We start from the raw sequence: 25,230 nt of genomic DNA on the forward strand, positions 1-25,230 counted from the left end.
TTTGTAAGTGAGGGCACCTTTATAGCTACAGAATTTATGGAACTTGACCTGGTAGGGAAGATGGTTTTTCTCACAGAAAGCCGCTCACTTCACACAGAAGGAGTCCTAGCTCGGAGCCTGTGGGCAGACACCTTGGAAAGCAGGTGATCTTTCTTGGGTCAGCTGTGCTGTCTCTTCCTGCTAAGAATTTCTCTATGTGCTCCCAGCCCAAAGAATCCGCATTTAGGAACCGTGTGCGTTGCTCTGCCAGCTAATTACACCGCAGCCCTAAAACCAAGCCTCGCATTCCGTGAACGAGGCTCTCGTTCCCTTTTGCGTGTTCACTACCGCTCAAGCAAACAGAAGGTGCTGTCCCTTTATGCAGACATCGGTGCAAATTTTCTTTTAAAAACAAAAACAAAAAAGCTGTTCAAGGACACACAGACTTTAATGACTTGATTCAAAGCATCTCTGGCCCTCGCTCAGCCATGAAACAGTGGCTTCCCAAATGATGTTTGGTCAGAGTCCTACCGCATGATCTTCGCATTCACCAAGACTGCCCAAAGCATACGTCATTAACTCCTCTGTGTAACAAACAAGCCTGCCACCTGATTGGTTAGAGCCACCATTGGGCGTTATCTCCTGAGTCAGTGAGTTGGCTCAGAGCAGCTTTCTGAGCCTGGCCAGGCTTTGACAGAGCCGGACTTGTTCATGTATCTTTGGTCAGCCAGTCGAGTCTCCTGGAAAGCCCTGCTCCATGTAGACTCTCACCGTCTGGCAAGCTAGCCTGGCCACAGGCAGGGTCCTCAGAAAGACTGGGAGTCCAGCACCTCCCATACCTCTGGCTGGTCACATGCATTCAGAGAGGGCTCGTCATAAAAGAGCATGATCTATGGTGGGGTGAAAGCTTGGAGTCGCCGATCCACCTACCCTACCAGTCATTCCCATCTTTTTCTGGACAGTATATGTTGCTAAGAGCACGACTTGCAGGTGTCCTCCTTGATCTGATAATCCACTTGTCTAGACCGAGGGGCTCTCCATGTCCTGGCCGGGTTTCCTCACTTGATTCTGACCCAGCTGCTCCTGCTCTGCCCTAAGTACTCCCACAGATGCCATCCATCAAGCCCGCAGTGGCAGGGAGCTGCTTTTGCAGATGGTGGCTTCTCCGGCCCAAGGCTACAGGAGGAGCTACGCTCGGTGACTTCATGCGCTCACGGCTGTAAAGCACACTGGGACTGGACACCTCGCTGTGAACACCGTCTTGGCATCTTGAATGCCCCCCTGGGGCATACAAGCCAGGCATTCGGCCAGGGACCCCATCCGTGCTGAGCCCACGACACTGGCCCCTGGGGTGCTTCTTCCTGCATAGGACTTTGTACAAGCAGACGTGGCTGGAACCTCTTCTCAGCAGCCAGGCCACACTTCTGCCCTCCTCAGGCAGCCAAGCGGGACAGGAAATGACAGCCCAGAACACAGAGCGCTGCCCAATCTCTGAGGACACGCTGCTCATGTTCGGGTCTCAGGGCTGGGCTTTGGGAAGGCACCACGACAGGGACCTGTGGCAGAGGGAACTCTCGTGGTCAAGACTGAGAGAAGGGGAGAGAACAAGGTCCCAGGATCTCTTGACATAACCTTCTAGGTGCCACCCCTCAACGTTCCAGATACCTCCAGATAGCATCACAGGCAACCAGCCCAAACCTTTTGTACCTGAGTCTTTGGGGGGACACCAAAGGTAAAACTCCAGAATCGGCACCCCAATGCAGACCATATGAGATAAGTTGTCACATGAGATGACATCAAAGCTGTTAACCACCTAACACCTTTCTTTTGATTCTTAAAAAAAAAGTGGAAACCAGGGCTGGAACTCATTGCTTGGTTTTTTCACTCATGGCTGGCACTTTACCATTTTAGTTAAATACAGACAGGTCTTGAACTTGTCTGCTGTTGTTGGTTTCGAACCTCAAGTCCTCCTATCTCGGCCTCTCGAGTAGGTAGGATTCTGGGCATGAGCTACTGTCAGTTGGGCCTTGGTGAACAGGTTCCGGATACGTTGTGTCACCCTCTGCTCGGGCTTCAGAATGGTGAGGCCTACAACACTGAGCAGGCTCTGTCCCCTGAGAGGCTGGCTCAGCCTCAGTTGAAGTCAGAGGAGAGCTGCCCCCTGAGGATGCATGGGGCGTGTGGGGGGGAGAGGTCTGGGGTCCTGATCCTCTAGGCCTCTGCCCTTCCTAAAGCTAAGCCTCATCCACAGGAAGCAGGGGGGCCAGGCTGGGTGGTGTGGGGGAGAGCTGCCCAAACAAGCTGACCCCAGGGAACCTGGCCCTGCACAAAAGCAGCTCATGTCCTAATCACCCCAGCTCTGGTCCTGCTCATGCTTGGGGCAGGGGAAGGCCAGGGGAAGGCAGCAAAAAGCCTCCCCAGATTTCACCCCCAGACATGGCCAATACCACTGCTGCCGCCCCCCCCCCCCCCCCCCCCCCCCCCCCCCCGTGACAATGCCAGGGCGCCACAGTTGTCCATCCAGGGGCTGCCTTGTCACCAAACACGATAGATTTGCGAGTTCCAGCGTCTCCCCTCCTCATCAGGCGAGACCAGCCAAGTAGTAAATGATGTTTTATTTCATGTACAGAGGGCTAACAGCACACAGGAGGGGAGCACCAAGGAGAAGCTGCTATAAATAGGCGTGTGGTGCCCAGGAGGCTGGCCAGGGTGGGTGGGGGAGGGCAGGCTGGACCCCTGCAGTCTGCTCGGTCCCCATGCGGGGCTGGGAGGGGAGGGGTCCTCCAGGGTCTGGAGAATGGTGGCGGAGGAGTACCTGGTCCGGGGCACCGGGTGGCTGGCCGTCCAGCCTGGATAATTCACGATCTCCAGTCCACACGTGACAAGTCCGCTCTGCGGGGCCCGAGGCCCGGCTCCAAGCAGCTGCCCGGCCCTGGGGCAGCGGTGATCCCCGAGCTCCCTGGCGTGGACGCGGTGTGCAGGTGCGGCTCCGGGCGGGGCGGGGGGGTGCCCAGGTCGGCGGGGGGCAGGTGCTACAGCAGCTTGACGTAGTTCTGTGGAATGAGCCCCCTCTTGCCGTTCAGCGTCCCTTCCAGCCAGCCGGGCTCCCGGGAGCTTTGCACTGCAAAGGAGCACAAACTGCTTGGACCAGCGAGCCCTGGGCGGGGCCTGAGGGCCAGGGGGCGTGGCCCGTGGAGATGAGCCTGGGGGCGTGGCCGGGAATGGGCGTGGCCGGGAATGGGCGTGGCCAGCGGAGATGAGGCCAGGTGGACGTGGCCTGAGGGAAAGGGCCAGGGGGCGTGGCTAGTGGGGGTGGGGGCCTGGGCGTGGTGGGCGTGGCTTTCTGGGGGCGTGGCGAGCTGATGGGCACGGCTGGTGGGCGTGGCCATCCGAGAGCATGACATCTGCATCTTTCCGAGTTACCTAGCGTCACAGTGAGCGCACGGGAGCCGTGTGGCCTCCGAGATCTCTAAGATCGCACACGCACATGCACGCGCTCACACGCACTTGCACACGCACGCACGCACGTGTCAGGAATATATCTCAGAATAAACAAACAGGGCCGAGCGAACGTTAGTTGGGGGAATTGTGCGAATGTGAGGAGCCCTCGGCTCATGCCTGCCCCCACTTTGACCGGGGAACCTCACGTCCCAAGTGCAGCTAGCGCGGAGCCTCGACGGCAGCCGTACTGCTGACGGCGGGCTGCCCGGTGCGACCGCACCCCGCACCCACCACCCACCCGTACACAACCCGGCACCCAGCACCCACCACCCACCCGTACACAACCCGGCACCCACCACCCACCCGTACACAACCCGGACCTACCACCCAGCACCCACCCATACACAACCCACACCCACCACCCACCCATACACAACCCAGGACCCACCATCCACTGTACACAACCCGGCACCCAACACCCACCCATACACAACTCGGACCCAGCACCCACCCCTACACAACCTGCACCCAGCACCCACCCACCCGTACACAACCCGGCACCTACTGCCCCTTTGGTAAACAACCACTGCCCCCTTGGCTGGAGGGTCTGTCAGCGGCTCGGCCCCCTGTAAAATGAGCTTCTAGGGTCCCCAGGCGCAGGGAAAGAGGCCTCCGGCAGGGACACAGACCACACACACACACACACACACGCACACACGCCCTCCCGCTGGAGGACGAGGGAGTTCATCTCCCAGAACCACAGCAACAAACAGCCCTGCGGCCAGAAGCTGACGGGGCGGAGCCGGGCGCTCGGGGAGGGCCTGGGCCTGGGGTGGGGCCCCGGCGGCCTCCTGCCCGTCCTTCCTCGCTCTGGTCTAGGGCTTCCCCGCGGTGCACATCCCAAACCACACAACGACCCCCGGTGACCCGGCCCGGCCTCCCCCACGGGCCCCCCAGTGTCACTCGCGGGTGTCCTTGCTCGCACCGTGGGGTCACGTGGCACCCCGGAAGCTTCCGGATGGGGGAGTGGCCGCAGGCCAAGTGCTCTGGGTGCTTTAGGGACGCGGCTCGCTGGTCTCGGGAGAGGGCGTGCTCCTGGCGCCACGCCCGCGGGCTGAGCTGTAAATGGAGGCCTCCTGGAGCCCTGCCCGGCTCCCCGGGAGTGAGGAGGGAAGGACCCCGCCACACACACACACACACACACACACACACGCAGCCGTCCCAGGGCGGGCATGTTCTGAGCAGGTGCGTGCTTCGGGGCTGGCTGAGATCACGCGTGCACGAGGATGAAGCGCTCACACGCGTGGGGTCGGGAGAGCTAGCAGCTCGCCAGCACGGCCTTTGTGACCGGCAGGGCCCCGAGGGAGGGGCTGAGAGGCGTCGTCCCCCCCCCACCCCACGGGCCACCGCGGCACGGCCGCCAGCCACGGGTCCCCCGCGGCTCAGAGCCCAGGGCCCCCCCGCCGTCCCTCACGCCTGGCACGGCCCCCATCCCGCGGACATCCCCGCAACCTGGAACGGAGGACCCGGCGCACAGAGAACCCCAGGTGCCCCAGAAAGGGAGGAGCCGAGGTCTGACCTCGGTGTCGGTGAGGATCGCCACCTGGCTTGCTCTTGCAGAACCACACGGAGACCCGGCCAAGTGTGACACACGTGTGTACGCATGCCTCGCACCCACGCACACGTGTGTGCACGCTACGTCTCCTAGGAGGTCATCGGGGACCTGAGAGCTAGGGAAGCCGAGCCCCTGGGAGCGGCCGCCTCGCACACGCCCACCTTCTTCCCTGCACACTCACGGGGTAGGCCGAGAGCTCGCGCCTCCGGCTACGGGACCCGGATGTGGTGCTCACGGGTCTCACGGACCTCGGAAGCTTCGAGCGAGCGTCCGATCCGGCCCTGACGGCCGATGAACTCAGACCCGAGCCCCGGTGCTAGAAGCTTCCTCCTTGCTGCAGGAGACGGGCACCAGAGGGCGACGCCCGCCTCTGCCGGACTTGCGCGCGGCCTGGCCGGGGGGGGGGGGGGGGGGGGGGCCCCCATCTCTCCCCGGATGTTGGGAGACATCAGCCCCGGGGCGCCTCCTTTCAACGGCTCATGGCGCCAGCCAAGCCGAGGCGAGCGAGCCCGATGAATCCATCTCTGCGACTGGCAGCCCGAGGCGCCCTTTATGCTCTGCGTCCACCCGGGTAATGACCTCACGGATACCCCAAGGGCACGCGGGATTGCAGGGGCCCACACGACCGCAGCGGGGAGGGAACCACCCCCCTCTCCCGAGCAGGACCGCCGCGGCCCTCCCTCCTGCCCTGCGCCGCGCTGACTGGCGGCGAACCCGGGGGGCAGAGCAGCCATCCTGACGACGCTCCCGGAGCAACATGCCTCTCCCGGGTGCCACCGCGCCGCAGGCCCCGCGCCGCTGTGGCTGGCGTTCTGTCGCTGGCGGCCGCCCGGCCTTGCTGTATGCCAGGGCCGATCCGCCCTCCCATCCCCCGCTTCCCCCAGAACGCGCGCGGGGGGCTCCGCCCACACGCCGCATCACGGTTGCCACAGCAACCGCGGAATTTCATAATGAGCAGGTCCGGGGAGGGAAGGAATGGAGGAGGAGGCGGGGGACACCGCCACTCAGCCGTGGGGGGGACGCGTGGGACGCCGAACCCGCCAGAGGCCCCCAAGGGCCCCCCGCGTGGATCACGCCACGTTTGCACACACAGTCAAGGGTGCACACCCAGACAGCCACACCCCGCCTTCCGGTCCCGGGAGAGGACGTGAAGGAAGTGTGCAAGGCCAGGCTCCTCGGTGGGAAGGAAGCCTGAGCGTGCAAGGGTGCACCCTTTCCGGAGAACCTTCCCGAAAGAAGACTCACGCGGGTGGACCGAGCTGGACGGACCTGGCGCCCCAGGCGCTGACACGGCACCCCATCCCCCCGGGGGTTCTCGGGGACGCTGGGATCCCCCCGGTGTGACCGCACTCACCGTCCTCGAAGATGGCGCCTATCTCGAAGGACAGCTCCGAGCTGTGCTCCGCCTCGCAGGGGTACACGGCGCGGGCCTTCCGGCTGAGGACGCTGCGGGGCGAACGGGAAGAGAGGCTGCAAGACCCCGGGATGGGGGGGGGGCACCCCACTCCTCACCCCGACGGCCCCAGCAGGGCGCGCACACACTCCAAGGGCACCCCCGGGTGAGGGCAGAGAGCACCCCGCTCGCGGGACGGGGGAGCCCACCCGCGCCCACACCCCCCGCCCCCCACGATCGCGGTCGGCGCGGGGATCCGCGGGCTCCACCTTCACGGGTTCGAGCGAGAGCAGGGCGGAGCTGTCCAGCTCCACACGCGCGCCGCCGCCACAAGCCACGCACCTCTCGGTTAGCTTGTCCGCGGCCGACGGCGTCGCCCCGGGAGACGGCGGGGTGACGGCGGGGTTGGAGCCCGGCGTGCCGGGACGCTGCGGGTTCAGCCACTCCACCATGGGCGTCCGGGTCTGGCTCAGCCTGCGGAGGAAGGGCGAAGGGCGGCGTGAGTCGCCGCGCCAAGGTCGCAGGGGGCAGCGCAGTCTCCTCCCAACCCCCCCAAAATGAGTCAGCACCCCACACTGGACACAGAACTCCCCCAGCTTGGTGACGAGTCCAATCGTATCCACGCGAGTACCGTGACAGTTCAAACACCGCGAGGCACAGGCGCTCTCGGACTCTCGACGGCAGTGACAGTCGATAAACCCACGGCTAAGTGGAAACTACCGTGAATTCGATGGCGCCGAGCGGGCCCGCCTGCCCGAGTTTCCTAGCTTAGCAACACCCCGCAGCACCCCCTCATCCATTTCTCCCGTCTGTAAGAGAAGTGCTAAGAATCCGGACTCCAACGCACAGCCCGTAGACGTCAACGATCCACACGCAGTATGGAGTGTGGAAATGCACAGAGGCGGGGAGGGGGGAGGAGGGGAAGTGTCGTGCCCGTGCTGCTCACGTGCTCCGGGGTGGGAGGGCGACTCGATGGACCCTGCCGCCCCAGGAGCAGGTGCTCCTCCAGCCCCCCTCCCTTACCCCCACCCCCACCCCCGGCATCACGATTCGCTCTTGTTCCAGGCAGCCATTGCTCAGAAGGCTCGGGAGGCCCGGGATCCCGGGAGGCCAGCCACACCAACCACGGGAGGGGCAGGCTACGATCCGCTCGTCCCCGAGGGGACCGACGATTGCTCTCGGCGGCGAGATAAGGTCTTGAATCCTTTTTATATATATACTTCACGAAGCTACATGGAGGGGCAACCAAACCTTCACCCCCCCGAAGTTGTGCAACCAGTTTCACATGCGTAAATCAGGCACAGGGAGTTCTCCATTACTGAACTGGTTTCCTACCTCATCATCAGAAGTAGGGGCGGGGGTGGGGATTACAAAATACTGTTCTCTGAAGAACGTATTTACAACTCCCCTCCGTAGCCATTCATTTGGAAGGCACGGAACCTCGTCCACCCTGGGGCAAGAGGCCTATAAATCTAGAAGCAATCTGAATCACCAGCTACCCAAGTGACTCTTTCGCCGAAAATGAACCTGTGATGGTGCCTGAGGAATCCAAGAGGGAGAGGAGAGGAAGGGTCGGTGAAGCCCTGACAGGGAATTTAAGGGCACAGTTAGCCACACAATCGCCGTGTAACCTCCCGCAATGATTCAAGGTGCTCAGAGGGGGGTGGTGGTACCACACCCCCAATTCAGCCTGCCTGGTCATAAACAGCCAAGAGATGACATGATGACCATACATCTGCATGGAGGGAGGACAGGTTCAGGGTGAAGACAAACAATGCGACTCTGTGCATAAGGCCTTAAAAATAAAGATCATCAATCATACGGCTATTAGAGACAATCTTCCATTTTTCTTTTTAAAAAAAAAAAAGATGTGGGCTGGGGATATGGCCTAGTGGCAAGAGTGCTTGCCTCGTATACATGAGGCCCTAGGTTCGATTCCCCAGCACCACATATACAGAAAATGGCCAGAAGTGGCGCTGTGGCTCAAGTGGCAGAGTGCTAGCCTTGAGCAAGAAGAAGCCAGGGACAGTGCTCAGGCCCTGAGTCTAAGCCCCAGGACTGGCCAAAAAAAAAAAAAAAGATGTGTTTTTCTTTTTGCTTGATGAAGGGATGAAAATGTTCCTTGTTCTTGGAAATTAAGTCACTGAAACAGCAAATGCCGAAGGGCAGAGCCTATCACTTGGTGCAGTTTCTTTTCATCTCGTCCTAAGTTCAACACGAGCGATTTCTGACTCAAGGTCAAATTCTCACCGTTTGCCTTTTTTCCCCTCCCGTGTCCTTTCTGTAGTTGTTCAACACGTATGTGTTACACAGTCTTGCACATACCGGTTCACGGAGAAAACCTTCCCAATACAACGTTTAGATTTACACCGTTGTGTCTGTGTCCGTTCCTGGGGTTTCCAATGATGTCACTAGATACTCGTGGGCACCAACTTTGTGAGTTGTAATATTCACAAGAGGCAGCAAAACGCAAGTCTCGAAACAGTGTCTATGGAGGTAAGGCATAAAACTCAGGAGAAAGGGAAGCTCTGAGAAAGAGGTGACTGCTGACGAGCCAGGTTTAGGAGACGGAGTTTTCTTCTTGTCTCACCTCTAGGAAAGAGTGTGGGTAAGGCAGGAAATGGGTGAATGAATATACTTACAACTGGGTTCATGTCTCCGGCAGGAGAGGTGAGAAGTTGGTACTGTTCACCACTAGCTCACTGAGGCAAACTGTCCAATGTTGGGGCTTTCTTGTGTGTTGGACTTGGGAGCTTGAACTCAGGGCCCGGGCACTGTCATTGAGCTTTATTGCTCAGGGAAGAACACTCTAGCATTTGAGCCACAGTGGAACCACTGCTTCACTTCCAAAAACCGAAGAGTCTTATGGGGTTTCCTGGCTGGCCTGGCTTCGAACCGTGATCCTCAAATCTTAGCTTTCTGAGTAGCTAGGAATGACAGGCACGAGCCACTGGCTGTCCAATATTGTTGAAAGCAAACGAATGTAGACATGTGCTTTATTATAAAATATCTCCTCTTGCTTTCCAGGTTACTTTTTTCCCCTCTTTTTCTAGGTTACTATTTTCGCAAAGGATCAAAATTTATTTTAGAAATTTAATTATTTTATTAAACACCGTGCCAACATTTTGTCAAAATTCCATGAGAGGAAAATATTCGCATATATATGTTATGTAATCTTGTACAAACTGCTTCCTTGAGATAACTTTTCTGAGAATTTCTGATATTTTATTTCCCATTTTTAATTTAAAATATTTTTGAAGTCAGGCACTAGCAGCTCCCACCTATAAATCCTAACTACTCAGGAAAGTGAGATCTGAGGACCTTGGTTCAAAGCTAGCCTGGGCAGATAAATCCAAGAAACTTATTAACCAGCAAATTAGCTGAAAAGGGAGGTGTGGCTCAAGTGATAAAGTAGTGCCGGCTCTGAGCAAAGGATTTGAGCTCAATCCTCAGTACTGGCACCAAAGTGAGAGAGAGCGAGAGACAGAGACAGAAAGAGACAGAGTCAGAAACAGAGAGACAGACAGAGAGATTGTTTTTAAGGGAATAGCAGGACTTCTGGAATAGCAATTTTTCTCAACTTGGGTTTCAGGAAAACCTGGCCTAAGGCATCTGTATGCCTAATGAATTAACCATCTCCCCTTACCTGTCTAGACCATTTTTGTGGTACAGGTGTAAGGAAGCAATCCTCTCTGAGTTCTTCATTTTCTCTCAGGTCTATTGAGACTGTGTTCTGGACTCTTTTGGAGACTATTTGTAGGGTAAATGGCTTTGGGAGGCAGGGATTACATGTTTCTGCTAATAGCTTTTTTAAGTTTTTATTTTTAAGTAATTGTACCAAGAGGTTACAGTTCCCTAAGTCAGGTTATGAGTAGAATGTATCTTATCCCTTCCATTGTCCCCCTCCCCTTCAAGTTACATAGTTCAATCTTTACACAGTGTTTGTGCATTATAATGACTATATTTGCTCACCCTTCCTCCTTCCATTGATGAATATCACTTCCTGGTATTCATTTTGTTAAACAGTTGGTTAGTTGTTCAAAGGAGGTCCTACCCCTTGGCAATCCGCCCATAAGTATGCCATCCTTTGGTAAGTTTGTGTACATATGCATAAAACCCTGCACATGCTACCATGGATGTTTGTATTTTAGACCTAGCTTCTACATATGGGAGAAAATGCACCCCCATTTGTTTCTCTGGGTCTGACTTACTTCACTTCTCGTGATTCTTTCCAGACCCATTCATTTCCCTGAAAAGGACGTAATATTATTATTTCTGACAGAGGAGTGAAATTCCATTTAACGTATATACCACACTTACTTGAGCCACTCATGCTCTGTCACTTGGCTACTGTGGGGGGATGGGGGTGGGGAGGGGGAAGTGCAGCAATGAACATGGGTGTGCAAGTATCTTCACCTAATCCTGACTGGCAAGAGTCTGGATAGGTGCCGGCGAATGGGAGACAGAGATGATTTTGACTTATGAGTCTAGAGTTGGGTTTTACAAGGTTTGGGCTTCTGTCCTGTGATACTTCACACAGGGCTGCTACCTGCTTGTGCTTCAACACCTTGTGGGGAAGGAGGTGAGAGAGAGCTGGGGCCTGAAAACACCGAGCACGTGAGGACTCGTGCTGGTGTGGTTGCAGAGCAGTGCTTTGACTCTGGCTGGGAATCCCCTGTTTTCTTCAAGCACCCCCAAACCCCTAGGGGAAGGGGGGAGCAGCCACTGAAAGTCAGGCAGGGCGCAATTTGATTTCCTTCCCCATTCTTGACAGAACCTTCTTTGGGAGACCCAAGAAAACAGTTCCTTTGGGTCATTTTTGCGTGTTCTGTGGTTCAAAGGAGAATCCACCTGAAAGACATTGGGGTTGAACAGCATGAAAAGCGTGGTGTGTTCGACAGAGCATAGTCAAATATTTCTCTACCACTTCTCAAGTTTAAATTAAAAAAAAAAAAAGAAAACAATTTTGTACTTCCCACAGCCCCTTTAACTAAGGATTTGGGGCTGGTGCCGTTGGTGAGAGTAGCAAGTACTAATCCTATTTAATAACGAGCTACTGACTGGCTACAAAATGTACCTAAGTGCCCGCAAGTTTCATGAAAGCAAAGATGTGGTTTATAAAAATGGAGAAGAAAAAAAAAAAGGCAGTCCTTCCTAAAAAGCTCAGAAACCACATTCACCATAATGGGAATAAATTAAAGAGAACTACTGAAATCTGTCTTGTTATCTTCCCAATTTAACACACTCAAGGAAAAGAGTCTTCAATAGCAGGACTCGCTCATTTCCAGTGCAAAGAGCCAACATCACGCCATCTTACCCTGAGGAGAACGGTGCCCTTTCCAGAAGAGGAAAACGGAAACACATGTGTGTTTCACTAGAAACACATGTAGATTTCAAAGTGCTAACCCAGAAACACGATCCTGCAAATACACAGGGCGAGGGTCTATGCTGCTATTTTCAGGGCATGCAGTTCCCATGAGTCCCTGGGGCACTGTGGGGGTGAGTCTGAAGCCAGTGAGGGCGGAGGACACGCATGAGCGTAAGGGGTGAGGACACTGGGCTAGCGAGAGAATCAACACTCTTGCTTGCACTTCAGAGGAAGAGCCTATAGATTCACTAGTGGTGAAAATTAAAATTTAAACAACAGCACTGGCCGCACGGCCGTACTTGTTTATTTTTACAGGATAGCAGATCGGCAGTCCAGGCTACTTCTGACTCAAGCCGCGATCCACACTCGGTGCTCCCTGCGTGTTCAGAGCTCTGGCTTCAGCAGGGGACGGGCACTGGGGAAAGCCAGGCGGGAGCTGGCAACCTGGATGCTGAGAATCCACTCGGGCTGCAACGATCCCCCGGAGAACTCCCGCGTGGAACACGCATTTCCTGTGTGGCACCGAAGGGTGAGCTCCGGGCAGAGCCTAACTCCAGGCGCCAAGCGTAACTTAAAACTCAAAATGGTAAAGCGGGAGAAAGAGCGCCAAGAAGCGCCCACTTGGCTAGAGTGAATAATCCCCCAGCTGCCAAGGTATCTGTCTCTGTTCTGCTACTAGAATCAAAGCCGACACGTGCACTGGAATGAAGGGCTTTACAGGTTCATCCCGCAAGGCCTCCGAGCAGGGACGGGAGCCTCAGTGACAGCGTCCTTCCTGCCACACTGGGGAACACACGGGGTAAGTCTACAGCAGCCGTCCTGTCAAGGTGTCTGGCAATGTTAAAGACAGAAGGAAATGGTGTGGGTCTGTGTATTACGTGGACATTTCTGCTCAAATACACGCCAGTGGCTCCCCAGGAAGCACACGAAGGGGGCAGCAGTGGTGGAGGGAAGCAAGGGAGCCCCCCAATCCACAGGCTGGTTCACACTCCTCACGTACGGTCAGAAAACCAGAAATGGCGCTGTGGCTCAAGCTGGTAGAGTGCTGGCCTTGAGCAAAAGAGCTCAGAGACGGCGTACAGGCTGTGAGTTCAAGTCTCACGACCACCACCACCAACATAAAGTTTCTAGGAGAGGTAGGTCAGTGGAGAGTCTAAAGAAACTCTGTACTGTCTTTATAAATGCACTCTAAATCTGACATGACGCTGTAAATATTTTTATTGCCAGTACTGGGCTTGAACTCAGGGCCTCATACTTTCTTTAGGATGTTTTGCTCAGGGTTGGTACTCTACCTCTTGACCCATGCCTCCAGTCCACCATTTTGTCTGTTAACTGGAGATGAAGTCTTACAGACGTTTCTGCCCAGGCTGGCTCTGCACCTGACCCTCCAGGTCTCAGCCTTCTGAGTAGCGAGGGTGACAGGCGTGAGCCACCCATCCCCGCTAAATCTGGAATTATTTCAGGATTGACATACATATTAAGCACTAACTTAAAAATGACAAAACCCCAAATAAATGCTAGAGGTCTTCTGGAATTATGAGTGGACACCTAACAGCATCTCAAATCTGTAAGGACAACTTTTGGACTGGCAAGAGAAGATGCACAAAGATCCACTTAGCTATCGCCTGCGGTACCTAGTAAACAACGCTCAGTGGTTAACTGCCGTCTGTCGCGCTCCTCAAACTGGGTGCTAAGAAAGGTGGGCTTTGCCAAGCAAAGTCCGGACTATGGGTTAGACGGGAGTCCACATACAGTTCTGACATTCAGCTCTGCGAAGCCAGGCCCCAAAGTCTCTAGAAACTACAGCTCTAGCATCATTCTAGGGTACAAGCAGCCATGGACAAAGCCTACAGGGCTGAGTGGGACTATTCACCAATACATATTTACAGAGACAGGCAGGTGTGGGCCACAGTTGTTCATCCTGGAATTACAGGAGGGTCCATTCAGTAGGGGTGGAAGAGATTGTAAAAAAAAACCAACAACATCCACAGGCCTGAGGAGGTCCTGGTCCCCCTCCTCCCTCCGCCCTGGCTCGGCGGGACAAGGGCCCCAGGCCCGTGGCTGGAGCTAGCCCGCACACACCCAGCGCTCTGCGGCATCCAAAGCCTCCTGCAGGAGGGGGCAGCCCTGTCCATCAAGCTGCACGCAGCAGCAGCAGCTCGCTCGCTCCTGATGAAAGAATAGGATTTGCAGGATGTGCGTGGGTAGAGAGAGGATGCCAGGCTCCGAAGACGGCCCGGGAGCTTGGAGGAGGCTTACAGCCACGTGCACACTGAGGTCTCCAACCCGGGACGATGCCTGCGTGCGTTTCCTCGGAGAAGAGAGCTGACCTGGAACCGGCTGGCTGAGCAGACAGGCAGCTCCGGCTTCCTTTCAGAACACGATGGCGCTCTAGAGGCCAGAGGCCGTGGCTCTGCAGGGTCACCGGCAGGACCTGGCTTCTCGTGTAAAAATCAATTACACAGGCGTGGCGCTAGCCACAGCTCATAGGGGCACAAAACTGCTCTGCTAGGGAAACCCCCGCGGTGACATAGACAGGTAAGCTCCGGTCCTGCTCAGAATGATTTACAGCTTGGCTGGGTCCCCGGGAGTTCCCCATGCCTCCTGGTGGGGGGGAGGGGGGAAATACCCCAGGTCCTGTTCAGTGATTCCTTCTGGGAGAGGGTAAACTGAGGCCTCTAGTGCCTAGCAGAAACAGCACATATGCAGAAACAGCACATGCCCCGGGCTGTCCACCTCCCCCAGCGATGTAGTAAGTAGATTATGAAAGGGATGAACCAGGAAGTTGGGGTCAAGTTAAACTAAGATCAAATTAGCTTCGGGTGGGGGGGGCGGGGGGGGGGAGGGGATGGAAAATCCCAGCAGGTGGCTGCCTAGAACTCCCAGGGAACCCGCGACTGGGCATCTGGAAGGGTGGATGTTGGTTTTCCTCTTTTGTATGGATAATCTTTGCTAAACCTCAGTTTGCTTAAATCACTTACATAAGGTCTCTTAAGATTTTAAGAAGCAGAATGAGGGCGCATAAGCCAGGCCTGTTTGACTACAAAAACCAATGCTTTGCCTGGCTACACTGTCTCCCACCACCCAGAGAGAAACGGGGCTCACGAGGCCCTGCCTGGTTGAGATTTTGGATGTTCAGTTCACACACAGGAAACAATAAATTCCAACAAGGGCACTAAGTAAGAAAATCGTGACCAACCAAAACCAATGAAGAGGAAACGCAAAACGAAAGCAAGACTCGTACAAGATTTAGTTAACTGCCAAGTCTTAAGCAGTTCAAACGAAAAGCTACAACATTTGAACGTGGGTCTTTCTTTTAAGAAAGTCGAAGTTTTCATCAAGTCAATTTTATGTCAGTTCCAAGCAACACATACACAGCAAGCCAACATGAAGTCTAGGTAGACACCAATTTCAACCGCACCACACCAATCAGGGCGATGGTTGGGAGAGGAGCCTTGGGAATATTTGTAATTTGTTACTTTGTCGTTGTTGATGGCAGTCCTGGGGCTTGAGCTAAGTCCCTGTGCTTGGTCTCCTGAGCCATACCTCCTCCAGCCCTTTGTACTTTGTTTCTCAAAGAGGGGTCCTATGCTTTTTCCTGAGGCCCATCTCGGGCCCTCCTATATCTCTGCGCTCCGAGTAGCTGAGATTACAGGCATGTGCCACCAGGCCCAGCTTTGGGGACATCTTAATATTCACAATCAACGAAGTCTCAGAGGGTGGGAGGGAGACGTCTATTGCTCTGGGATGTGCTGGGGTTCAGAGTAAGAGGAGACCACCTTGGGATACTGACATCTGTGACTAGCAAGACCTCTCCGGGGACACTTCCCCTTCCTGAGAGTGGCAGAAAAGGAGCTTGTGCCAGTTCATTTGAAATCTGTAGCGGAAGCAGAGGAGCAAAGTCTGCTATTTCTTCAAAAGAGATTTTCTTCTGTGGCAGGGAACCTAAAAGAATTATTTGCCAAGGACCTGGCTCCATCCGTTGTAATTGAAGCAAACCTGTTTAGAGAAAACTACTTTACCAAGGGGTGGGGGGGTGACTTTGGGACATTTGACATACCTTGACCTATGACGTATTGCCCCCCGACGGAGCCCCGCGCCGGGGAATCCTTCCCCGGGCAACCAAGTCACCCACCGCCTTACTGAGGGCACAGGCTCCAGATGGATTGACTGCAAGGAACAAGGCCCACAACGTCACAGACGTCAGCAGAAGCCCAAGAAATCCAATTTCTGCTGCGTGGTTTCCCACCCGCCAGAGGCCGCAGCTGTATTTACACACGGTCCCCACCAGAATCCCATCCGCCCTAGGCTTCCCCCTGCAAATCGGCTTTCCAGTGGCCGGGGTTACGGCGTTTCTGAACCACACAGAGGGACGAAGGTCCTCGGTAACCCACGTAGGGACCCCCAGGGCCTGGGATAAGGTGAGTGTTAGATCCGGGACAAGGAGCCAACATCTAGCCGGAAAGCAGGCAGCTCGGGCAAGCGCCTCGCTCCGCCAGCCCGGTCTTAGCAACTCCAGAGCATCTCTGCATGAGCAGGAACGTCACCAGCGTTTACGAAGGGCCTGCTGCGGTCCGTGCTATACGTGTGGTGTGCAGAGGTAGAGAACAAAGGCCAGGCACGCGCACACACAATGAAAACTCAACCTTGAGGGGCAAAGGAAGCAAAGGAGAAAAATCTGTAAAGAGAGAAAAAGCTCACACCAATCCCGGAGAATTCCTGGAAGAAGAGTTTTTGGTCTTCCTTTACAAGGAGGAATCAAGATGCATCAGATGTCCAACGTGACAGCCGAAGAGACAGGCAATGAAATGCAGAAAAAAAAAAATAGGAGCTTTCCCAAAGCAAGCCTCTTATAAATATCGTAATAATTAATGTAAGGCGTTTAACATTTGCTTAATAATTGTCAATATCACAAAACAGTACAAAGAATGTAATATCTAACTCCAACTATTAAAAAATTCATGATCTAACTTGGGGTCAGGGAAAGATTAGACGTGTAGGCAGATACACACACACCATATAAAGATCAACTATTATTAAAAGGCAAACATTAATCCTCCACAGCAATGTTGTGTTAATGCCCAATCATAAGTACCAGCAGAGAAGGGAATTATTTAGAGGGTCCTTACTAGAGTACAAAGGAAGACTTACTAGAGGGGCAGATTAAATTAGACCCTTAAGAGAGGCCAGACTGGCTTGAATAAACTGCCAGTGAGATTTCTGAAGCAGAGGTAGAAACACAGCAGGCTACTGAGAGACAGGCAACACCCAGACAAGCATTTGTTTAATGCACACACAGGCATATGGGAAGCTAAAAAGACTGATCTCGTGAAGCCTAGAGTAAAATAGAGGCTGGGGGGAAAGGGAAGAGGGGAGGGAGGATAGACACAGTGTGAACAGGTGTAGGGGTGCAGGTATATTATTTTTTAATAGAGTTTGCACTTGAGGTCTTACTGCTTGAGCCATGCCTCTAACCCTTTTTGTTCTTAGGTTATTTTTTTTCCCACAGGTTCTCTCCTTTTGCCTGAGCAGGCCTCGGACACTAATCCTCCCAAGAAGCAAGAATCACAGGTGCCAGAAGTGGAAAGCTGGCTTCTACTGCTGTAGAACGCAGCAGGACAACTGGAGAAATGGCCAAGGACTGGCTGTGTATTTCAGAACAGGGAGCAGAGACCATTGGGGCTGTTCCCCCTTCTAGAAAGGATCAATGTTTGAGGTGACGCATACGCTAATAGCTCTGATCTGATCATCACACGGAAAGATACGCATTATACCCTGTATACAAACAGTGACTGTGTGTCAATTAAAAACGTATTAACGGGGCCGGGAATATGGCCTAGTGGCAAGAGTGCTTGCCTCCTACACATGAAGCTCTCAGTTGGATTCCCCAGCACCACATATATGGAAAACAGCCAGAAGGGGCGCTGTGGCTCAGGTGGCAGAGTGCTAGCCTTGAGCGGGAAGAGGCCAGGGACAGTGCTCAGGCCCTGAGTCCAAGGCTCAGGACTGGCCAAAACAAAACAAACAAAAAAAAACACGTATTAACAAACCAGGAAGAAAGACTTCTTACCCTAACTTACCCAGAGGCAGCACTGTGTGTGACCCACACAGGCTGGAAGCATGGGGGGGTGGGGGGGACCTTTTCCTTCAAGTCAGACACCTAGTCACAACCCAGGAACTTGTCACAAAGGCAAGCTTTGGGGCTGCTTCCTGACCCCCTGAAACATCAGCCCTGGAGGAGGACCCAAGGGTAGGGGGTTGTTTGGTTCTGAAACGGCGCCCAGCGCTTCAGGCATGGTAAGGGTGAGCTGTGCCCCAAGCGCACAGTTGTAGGTTTTCACAATTCCTGCAGGCAACTGTGATGGCTACTTAGGTTTGAGGAGAACTCATCTATACAATGAAGACAAACCTGGCCCACTCGAGGCTCACAAGCAAACGCTTTCAAACAGACCCCAGAGGCACTCTACTACTTAAGAGAAAGAGGGGGGAAAAATATCAAGTTCTTAAAATAGGAGCAAGTTTCCATTATAACAAAAATCTTTCTACTCCCTCCCCCCGTCCCTCCTCCATTTGGGCTCTCAAGGTTGGAGTGTTTTTCATGACATTTTCAAATGTGTATGAATAGGAAACTGGGGAATTCACATCTCATTTGATTTATGACCGAAAATATCAAGCTCTTCTTGTTGCGGGGCTGGACGTGTTGGGAATTGAGCTAGCCATGGCTCATAATGTCACTTTTCTGCTGAGGCACCGCGGAAGAAAGATGAGTAACCGAACCGTTCTCCACTGATGGAGATACACACTTACTGAAAGAGATAATTAGGGCTCTGAGCTTTGCTGAAACACACACACACACACACACACACACACACACACACACACACACACACACCACACCAAATTCCACCTCAAGTGCAGCCAGGATAACAGATTGGGCTGGAAACCTAGGTAAGTGGAAGTTCTTCTAGCTTGCAGTACCGAAGTACGAAAGACTTTCTACACTCAATAACGAGTACAGTTGACAAGCACCTCTGAATAATACAATTTAAATCCACAGTAGACAGTCTTCAGCATGCAAAGTAAATAAAAACCAGCAAATGTAGGAAAAAAACAAGCTCATTTGGAGAATGGGTTTTACTTGGATTTTTAAGTTAGCCTTTCTATGGATGGCATCAGGTCACCCCCAAATTTTCAGCCGGCCAAATCTCTCCCGGCCTCTCTTAATAGTTAATAAGTTCATAATGATTTCATATGACTCCAGCTGTAGCTATAAAAAGCTAAGTAATGTGAGGACCACTTCCCAATCCATTTAAAGTCCCCAGAATGCCTGGCTAGACTCAGATGACATCATTATCATCTATTTTCAGCAAGTTCGGTTTAAAAAATTTTTTTAATGCTCTGTAGGTGAATTAAAAATATATCTCCGAATGCAATTGGATTTGGCTCATCAAGTAAAGTCATCTAATTATTTGGGAAGTTATCTACCTTCAAAAGCTTGTTTGTATCAGACGACCGTTGAAGTCCCACATGGTACCCACGCTGCACGATTCCACAGCGCAAGGAAAACCCTCCTCCGTGACTCGAACAGGCTGGAGGAATTGTGTGTGTGCTCATTTTACCTGTCCTAATATGCCTGTGCTGATCTGCACAGGCCTGGCAGCTACCCAGACAGAGGAGACAGAATCGGGTATCGTACGTCACGTCTCCATGGGGCAGGGCGTAAAGCCATCAGAAGTGCACAGAACTCACGGAGGGGCCTAGGAGGAGCGCAGACCATCTCTCGTCCATGTGCGGACGGCACGGTGAAAGCCAGACAACAGTCGGAACAGGAAGGGAGGAGAGGAGGCGGGAAGGGGGTGAGGGTGTCCAGGTGAGCGTGCGTGGAAGCATTCCAAGGAAACCCCTCCTGTCACACAAGCACGCTCGATAGAAACAGAAAGGAAAGGAAGGCAAAGAACAGTTCAACAGATTCCCCATCGGCGTGTGGATTCTCATCTTTCACCATGTTCACACAACAGTGAGAAAACATCCGAGGAGGGCAGCAACACACTTCCACGGAGCATCGCAGGCCCGCCGCCAACCTGACCCCATAAGCCTTGAAGGACCAGGCTTTCCACCCCAGGAACACACACACACACACACGCACAGTTCCCCAGAACGGTTTCCAGGTCCAGCCCCTCTCCTGGCAGCCCCATTGTTCACCAAATGATGACCTCAGAGGCCCGTGAAGCATGGCGGCCACGGTCCCGGCCTCCTTCCCAAACCAACGTGGCAACTTACGAGGTGGAGGCCCAGTCCCCAGAGCTCCCTCCATCCGCTAGCAGGTGATTTCTCTCTGGCCCAGGAAGTCCCTGGGCGGCCGCCGTCGTGGGTGAGGGGGAGGAGAGCGAGTCTTGGCTGCTGGTGGGGGTATCTTCTCTGGGAGGATTGGGACTGTCGCCTAAGAGGGAAAAGAACATGGAACGTCAAACCCCCCAAAATTAATCACAACAATAGCTCCCCTACTAATGACATGGCATTAATTCACTCATCAATCAAATGATAGCTGAAATTACATTTACAACTCAGCCTGCGAGTACCTGGGTATTCTGTCCTTGAAGCTTTGTCTCGGAGCATTGGGTTTTGGAAAGCAAAGATTCTCAATATGAATCCCAGACCGCTTGGATCGTGGGGGGACTGGACTGTCCCCTTAGGCCCGCAGGCTAAAGGCTCAGCCTCCAGCCTGCGGCACCACTGAGAAGCGGTGGGAACTTTACGCAGAGGAGGACCCTGGTGGGAGGCTTGCTGGCCATTGCAGCTGTGTCCAATGACAAGAGGGGGGATTCCTGAGAGCCTTCCCTTCCTTCACCTCTCTGCTTGCTCCCAGCCAATAGGCCAACACTCCCTGTGCCCTGTCTCATGCTTCCTGATGTGCTATCTCCCTACAGGCCCCGAAGCACAGGGGCTGGTGGGTAATGAACTGAGGAAACCCATGAGCTGAAGTAACAAACCTTTTCTTCTCTATGAGTGTGTTTTGACTCAGGTATTTGTTACAGTCACAGAAAGCTAACTAGCACAAAGATGGCACCCAATGAAGAGTAAAGAAAAGTCATCAAAGTCAGGACAAATGGAAGACAAAAGCCTAATGGCAGACACGATGACTACCTGCCCTAAAAGGAGCCCAGGCATGGGTCAATACCAACATTAAGGATAGCCCAGAGCAGCACACCGCCCCCAGGGTCCCATCCTTGGCGCCCCGCCCCCCACCCCCACCCCCGTCACCTGCTGGTTCTACAAGCCTTTCTTGGAAGGAAAAGCGTGTGGAGAGAGTCGGGGAGACACCTAGGTGACCCCTAGAGGGGACCCTGTGCAAGGTCCTGCTAAGGAAGAGTAGTCTGCTGAGCTCTTTCTGTGATAAACGTGTTACAGAGAGGGCGGGACTAGAGATGAACTCTCTCAGTGGGCAGATCTCGCGGGGTTTGGGCATCTCTGGAAAGTTTTGCTCAGCCCCTTCCTTCACTTACACACAGTCCAGAACACCGGCTGATTGCTCTCAGCAACGTCGCTTTTTCCACAGACCTTCATCGTAAACATATTTAACAGCAGCTGGGAAATGCAGCGCCAACAGAAGAAGCCAAATTTGAGGCAAATGAACCAAAACCCACCAGAAGACCACAGAGGGTCCGATTCCTTCTGATTAATTTTGTTTGTGGGATAGAGTCCACTTTGGCCTAGAGATGGCTTCTTTCCTTTGCTTGGAGAGCTTCACTCCATCCAATTATTTCCTGTTAAGGAGCCCAAGGGGCTGGGGGCTCCTAGCCAGCACGCGTAACCACTCCCTACCACATTAAGAGCGTCTCAAATGGACAATCCGCAGCACTGACCTGCATGCTACCTGTGGATTCAGGGCCAGAACAGCGGGGTTACGGCCCCTCAAAAGTGAGTTGGGATGCAGCAGTGGCTACCCTGTCATTCTAGCTACTCAACCAGAGGGGTCTGGGTTTAAAAAAAGAAGTTCAGTGAACTCCATCACCAAAAATGTCAGCAAAATGTAGGTAAAGCAAGGGGTGGAGGTAGGGCTCAAGAGGCAGATGAGTGCCACCAACCAAACAAGACAAAACAAGCCAATACCAGGATGCAAAAGTGCCCCTTACCCTGCCGGGGGGAGCCATTCCCCACCCCCGCCCCAACTGTGGGCAAGGCAATACATAGCTCCAAGCCCATTCCCATCCAGAGAAGGCTGCCAATGAGAAGCAAGCTCAAGGAGCTAGCCACGAAGGGGCTAATGTTACTAAGAAAGATGCCCAAGGCATTTCTGCCGCCAGCCAGGGCAGATCATTTGCATCTCCTCTCATCTTTTCTTCTTTTTTTTTCCCAAAGCAGTCTGACACGGCACAAATTATCATTCAACCAACGCAATCACATCGTATTAAGAGAATCTTCTCCTTCCCTTCCGAACAGTGGCTGACAAGAGGAGCCCTGAACCTTACGCTGGCAGAAGTGGTTAGGTTTATACGACGGGTCCAATGACGAGCTAGCTTGCACTCCTCTTCCAGGACACAAAACCTCTCTCTCTGTCACCATTCATTCCTGAACGAATCTAACGGACCAGAACTGCGATTGGGAGAAGAAATAGCGCAAGCATCCTCTGAAACTTTGGTCCACGAAAAGCCCAAGTGTCACTTTTTCATGAGTATAACCATAATAATAATCTAAAAAAAGAAAAAGAAACCAGACGACATAGTGAAAGCGCACCAGCTGTCTTGCAGGGTGTGTTCCCTTGAATGCTTTTCTAAGTTTTATGGAAACTTGAGAGTCATCTCAAGTTTTCCTCGCCCCTCTCCTGTCTCCCCTGTGTTCTAGTGACTGTAATACCTAACTTGCATGTGAATCCCTTGTGGTGCTAGGAAGTGAACCCTGGGCCTCAAGCATACTTACTGGGCAATGCCCTCCCGCTGAGCTACAGCTTGAAGTTGGTTTCTTTATGAATCTCAGTGTGCGAACAAGTGCTTTATTTTCATCATCGACTGAAACAATCCTCAGAGCTTGGCAAAAAGAATTACATCAATACCATCTTTACTTATTGAAGGGGTGTTTACGACCATCATCTTAGTATTTTCATGAACGTACACTAGTGCGACGCTTACGTTCTGATGGTGTAAATGATGACGTCATTCATCTTCAGGGCAACAGAATGTTTTCTGGCATGGCTCGAAGGAACAGAGCCTTGGTTTCCCCTTTCATTTCTCTGTGTCTATTTCTCACGTACGTTGAGAATTCCTTGAGTCCCTCCCTGTTCCTGGGATTGTGCCTAACGATGCAGGCATGAGGTAAACCCACAGAAGGCTTCTGCTCTTCCTCAACAAGGTTAGGAATGGATGGCTCCGCCGCAGAGCAGCTCCTCCATGTTCCTCGATCTCGTTTCGGCAGTACTGGGCTTTGAACTCGGGGCCTTCGCTTGTCAGGCCGGTGCTCTACTACCTGAGCCATGCCTCTAGCCCCTGTGTTCCTCATTCTGAAATACCTAGCGTGCGTATCAACAGAAATAAGGAAGCAAAGGAGACAAGATAGAAAAGGGGGGGAGCAGGAAAGCATGAAGAAATCGATGCCTTCGCTGAATTGGTTTAGGCAGCTCCCAGGCGTCCATCCGGCTGGCTGGAGGGTAGCAACGGGCTGCCACTGCAGGTTCCAGGCCAGAACAATCTCAGACACTTCTAATTACCCAAGAGTTAAGCACGAGGATCAGGGAAATCGCCACGCATACAACAACACGGTAGCTGTCTCCTGACGCAGCCCGGGGAAGAACTCTCCATCCAAGATGGCAATGAACTTTCAAGAAGAAGCCCAACCTTGCGCCCACACAGGTCCAGCAACATTCGGAAGATAAAACAACATGTATATAATATATCACAATATATATATACCTATAGCACTGAAATATTGTTCCATATCTTCATGGAACAGAAAGGAAAAACAACTCAGGTCAGGAGAAGTATAAACCAAAGGTTAATGGTTCTAAGCTTAAGGAGAAGCAATGCAACAGCAATATTTACAAAACTATGTGCTGTAAACCAACTGTACAACTCGGGGTGGGGGGGGTGGGGATTGGAGCAGGGGAAGGTGGGAGAAAAATGAGGGAAGACGTAACAAGTTTGATAACTGTAACCACTCTGTACATCACTTTGACAATAAATCCATTAAAAAGAAGAAAAAAAAAGATGAACCAGAAGCAGCAGAAGCAGCCAGAAGGCAGGATTTTGTGGTGCTCGGTATCTGGGTATGACAAGGAGAAGCTTCTACACTAGACAAAGGCAGAGTTCCAGGACCAAGTTCCCCACTTGCCTTGGATCTGACAGGTCTAGGCCTCTGGTTCCCAGCATGACAGTTATATATAGCAAGTAGGACCTGGATCGGAACCAAGCACCCAGGGAAACGGGTGTAAATAAGCCAGAGAAGGAGAAAGAAAGGAGGAAGGGCACCTGCACACCCGTGCACACAGACAGACACACACACACACACACACACACACACCCCTTCACAATGGTCCTGTTAAGCAGAACTTCTATGAACAAAAAGAAAAGTGCCAGAGTAAACAAGAAAAGCCCGAGATGTTAAGATGTATAATATAGAAATGGCATTGCCTAGCCAGGAGCCAGTGGCTTATACCTGTCATCGTAGCTACTAAGGAGGCTAAGAGCTGAGGGTTGTGTTCAAAGCCAGCACTGGCAGCAAAGTCCATGAGACTCTTACCTCCAATTCATCAGCAAAAAGCCAAAGTTGAGGTATGGCTCAAGTAGGAGAGATGGAGTGCCAGCTTTGAGCAAAAAGACAACTGAGAGCGCAAGACCTTGAGTTCAAGCCCCAGTACCAAACACACACACACACGCGCGCGCGCGCACACACACACAATCTATCATCTATCGTCCATCCATCCATCCATCCGTACATCTATCTTCCAAAAGAAGAAACAAACTGAGAAGAAATGTTTAAGCAAATAATGACTAATTTCTCAACATAAAAAAAAAAAATGTCAAAAGACTTCAATCTAAAGGGCCCACAGTGTCAAGTAGGAGAATAAAGAAAATTCTGTACACAGACATTACTATGAAATTTAAGAGAATCAAATACAAAGAAAACACCCAAAATGCATGCAGATAGAAAGAGAGCAGATCATATTTTTAAAAAATAAAGAAAAGAAAAGAAAGAACCAGACTGACAGACTTCACAACAGCAACAGGGAGTGTGGAACGAAATTGAAGTAATTTTGTAAAGTACTAAAGAAGAACTTTGAGCACAGAAGCTATATACTCAAACTGTCAAACTGCCATTCAAACACAAGGGCATAATAAAAATATCAGACATTAAAAAAAAATCATCAAAGGTCTGCCATCCAAACAACTACACTGGTAATAATCTTAGAGAAATTCTCAAGATGTAACCCCCCCCAAAAAAGCA

General features: G+C 52.7%; 1 protein-coding gene across 3 annotated transcripts in view; it reads right to left on the minus strand.

Annotated features, from left to right (window-relative positions):
* Positions 1 to 2,563: 2,563 nt before the first annotated feature.
* Positions 2,564 to 25,230, minus strand: part of Arhgap10 (Rho GTPase activating protein 10) — a 172,884-nt gene continuing 150,217 nt past the window's right edge. For 2 of the 3 annotated variants that reach the window (XM_048333754.1, XM_048333756.1), the window contains exons 20-23: positions 20,077 to 20,236; positions 6,771 to 6,902; positions 6,390 to 6,481; positions 2,565 to 3,100 (exon numbers count right to left, since the gene is read on the minus strand). In XM_048333754.1, coding sequence (XP_048189711.1) covers positions 3,012 to 3,100; positions 6,390 to 6,481; positions 6,771 to 6,902; positions 20,077 to 20,236 — 473 coding nt within the window. In that variant the 3' untranslated portion in view covers positions 2,565 to 3,011. Of the gene's footprint in view, positions 3,101 to 6,389; positions 6,482 to 6,770; positions 6,903 to 20,076; positions 20,237 to 25,230 lie in introns of all 3 variants that reach the window. The other variant, XM_048333755.1, reaches the window with a different exon arrangement.

Source organism: Perognathus longimembris, chromosome 24 (genome assembly GCF_023159225.1).
Source record: "Perognathus longimembris pacificus isolate PPM17 chromosome 24, ASM2315922v1, whole genome shotgun sequence".
Lineage (NCBI taxonomy): Eukaryota > Metazoa > Chordata > Mammalia > Rodentia > Heteromyidae > Perognathus > Perognathus longimembris.